The sequence below is a fragment of the Carlito syrichta genome, unplaced genomic scaffold (genome assembly GCF_000164805.1).
Source record: "Carlito syrichta isolate Samal-C Ts95f unplaced genomic scaffold, Tarsius_syrichta-2.0.1 Scaffold314869, whole genome shotgun sequence".
Taxonomy (NCBI): Eukaryota; Metazoa; Chordata; class Mammalia; order Primates; family Tarsiidae; genus Carlito; species Carlito syrichta.
This window is the reverse complement of record NW_007258965.1, coordinates 16053-17201: the sequence shown is the minus strand read 5'-3', so window position 1 is coordinate 17201 and position 1149 is coordinate 16053. Positions and strand designations below refer to the sequence as shown.

Genomic DNA, 1149 nt, shown 5'->3' with positions numbered 1-1149 from the left:
GCATAATATTCCACTGTGTATATACCACATTTGTTTTATCCATTCCAGCTTTTTTGGGCAACATCCCCGCCACCCCTGCCCTGCCCCTGACCTTGTCCTCGGTCACAGGCACCGTGTGCACAGGGACCGGCCTCCAGCGGGCCTCGGGGCTCCCCGGGGCTGCCTCGGGGAAAAGCCCCGCCAGGTTGGCCTGAGCACTCTCCAGCGTCCGGTCAAAGTCGGTGCTGCGGACGTACACCTGGGTGGGGCGAGGAGGGGGCTCGGACCGTGGTGGGGGTCAGAGGTCAGCTGCGGCAGCGGACCAAAGCTTCGGATTCGGTTCAGGGTAGGCTATGGGTCACAAAGGGGATTGGAGTCCAGGCATCGGGAGTCAGAACATCCGGCCTTCGATGTTGGAAGTCGGGATCGAGGGTCAGAGGTCGATGTCAGGCATGGGCGGGCGGGGGTCAGAAGTCGGGCGGACATGTCGGGTTGAGGGGGTCAGTTGAATCCAGGGGGGTCAGAAAGGCAGATCAGAGTCAGTGGAGGCTGGAGGTTCGAGGTCAAGAGGAGGAAGGCAGGTTGGAGGACTCGGGGTCAGAGTGCAGAGGGGTCAGGGGCCAGAGGTCGGGAGGACTGCTCCTATGTGGGAAATGTCAGGAAACAGAGTAGGAGACGGGAAAGGAAGGTCATGATGAAACACAGAGGTCAAAGTTGGAGGTCAGGAGGGCATGCTGAGTCAACCAGGGTCAAAGACAGACTCAATCAAGTTTGGAGGTCAGGAGGTCAGAGGTCATATTGGCATCCACGGGACTCAATATGACAGAGACGGAGGCCAGAACATAAAGTCAGATTTGGTGGAGGTCAGAGGTCAGAGGTCAAGGTGTGACTCAGGTCGAGCTGAGGTCAGAACTCAGTGTGGGTTAGTCAACGACTCGGGGGTCACAGATCAGAGGAGGGGTGTGGGTGAGGATGATGGAGGTCAGAGGCCAGAAGGTGGTGGCCCAAAGGTGCCAGGAGGTCAAAGGTGAGAGGTCAATATGGCAGTACCTCCTCCCGCCGGTACTCGGGGCTCAGGAAGGCCTCGTAGCGGCTCCTCAGGAAGCGGCCCAGCTCCAACTGCTGGTGGACCCCCTCCTGGGGACACAGCGGCCTCAGCAGACCCCTCCC

At 59.9% G+C, this 1149-nt stretch overlaps 1 protein-coding gene across 1 annotated transcript in view; it reads right to left on the bottom strand.

Moving 5' to 3' along the window:
* Positions 1 to 1149, bottom strand: part of ACP4 (acid phosphatase 4) — a 9637-nt gene that overhangs the window by 2378 nt on the left and 6110 nt on the right. The window contains exons 2-3 of the mRNA XM_008072161.1: positions 1030 to 1116; positions 8 to 238 (exon numbers count right to left, since the gene is read on the bottom strand). Coding sequence (XP_008070352.1) covers positions 8 to 238; positions 1030 to 1116 — 318 coding nt within the window. The remainder of the gene's footprint in view (positions 1 to 7; positions 239 to 1029; positions 1117 to 1149) is intronic.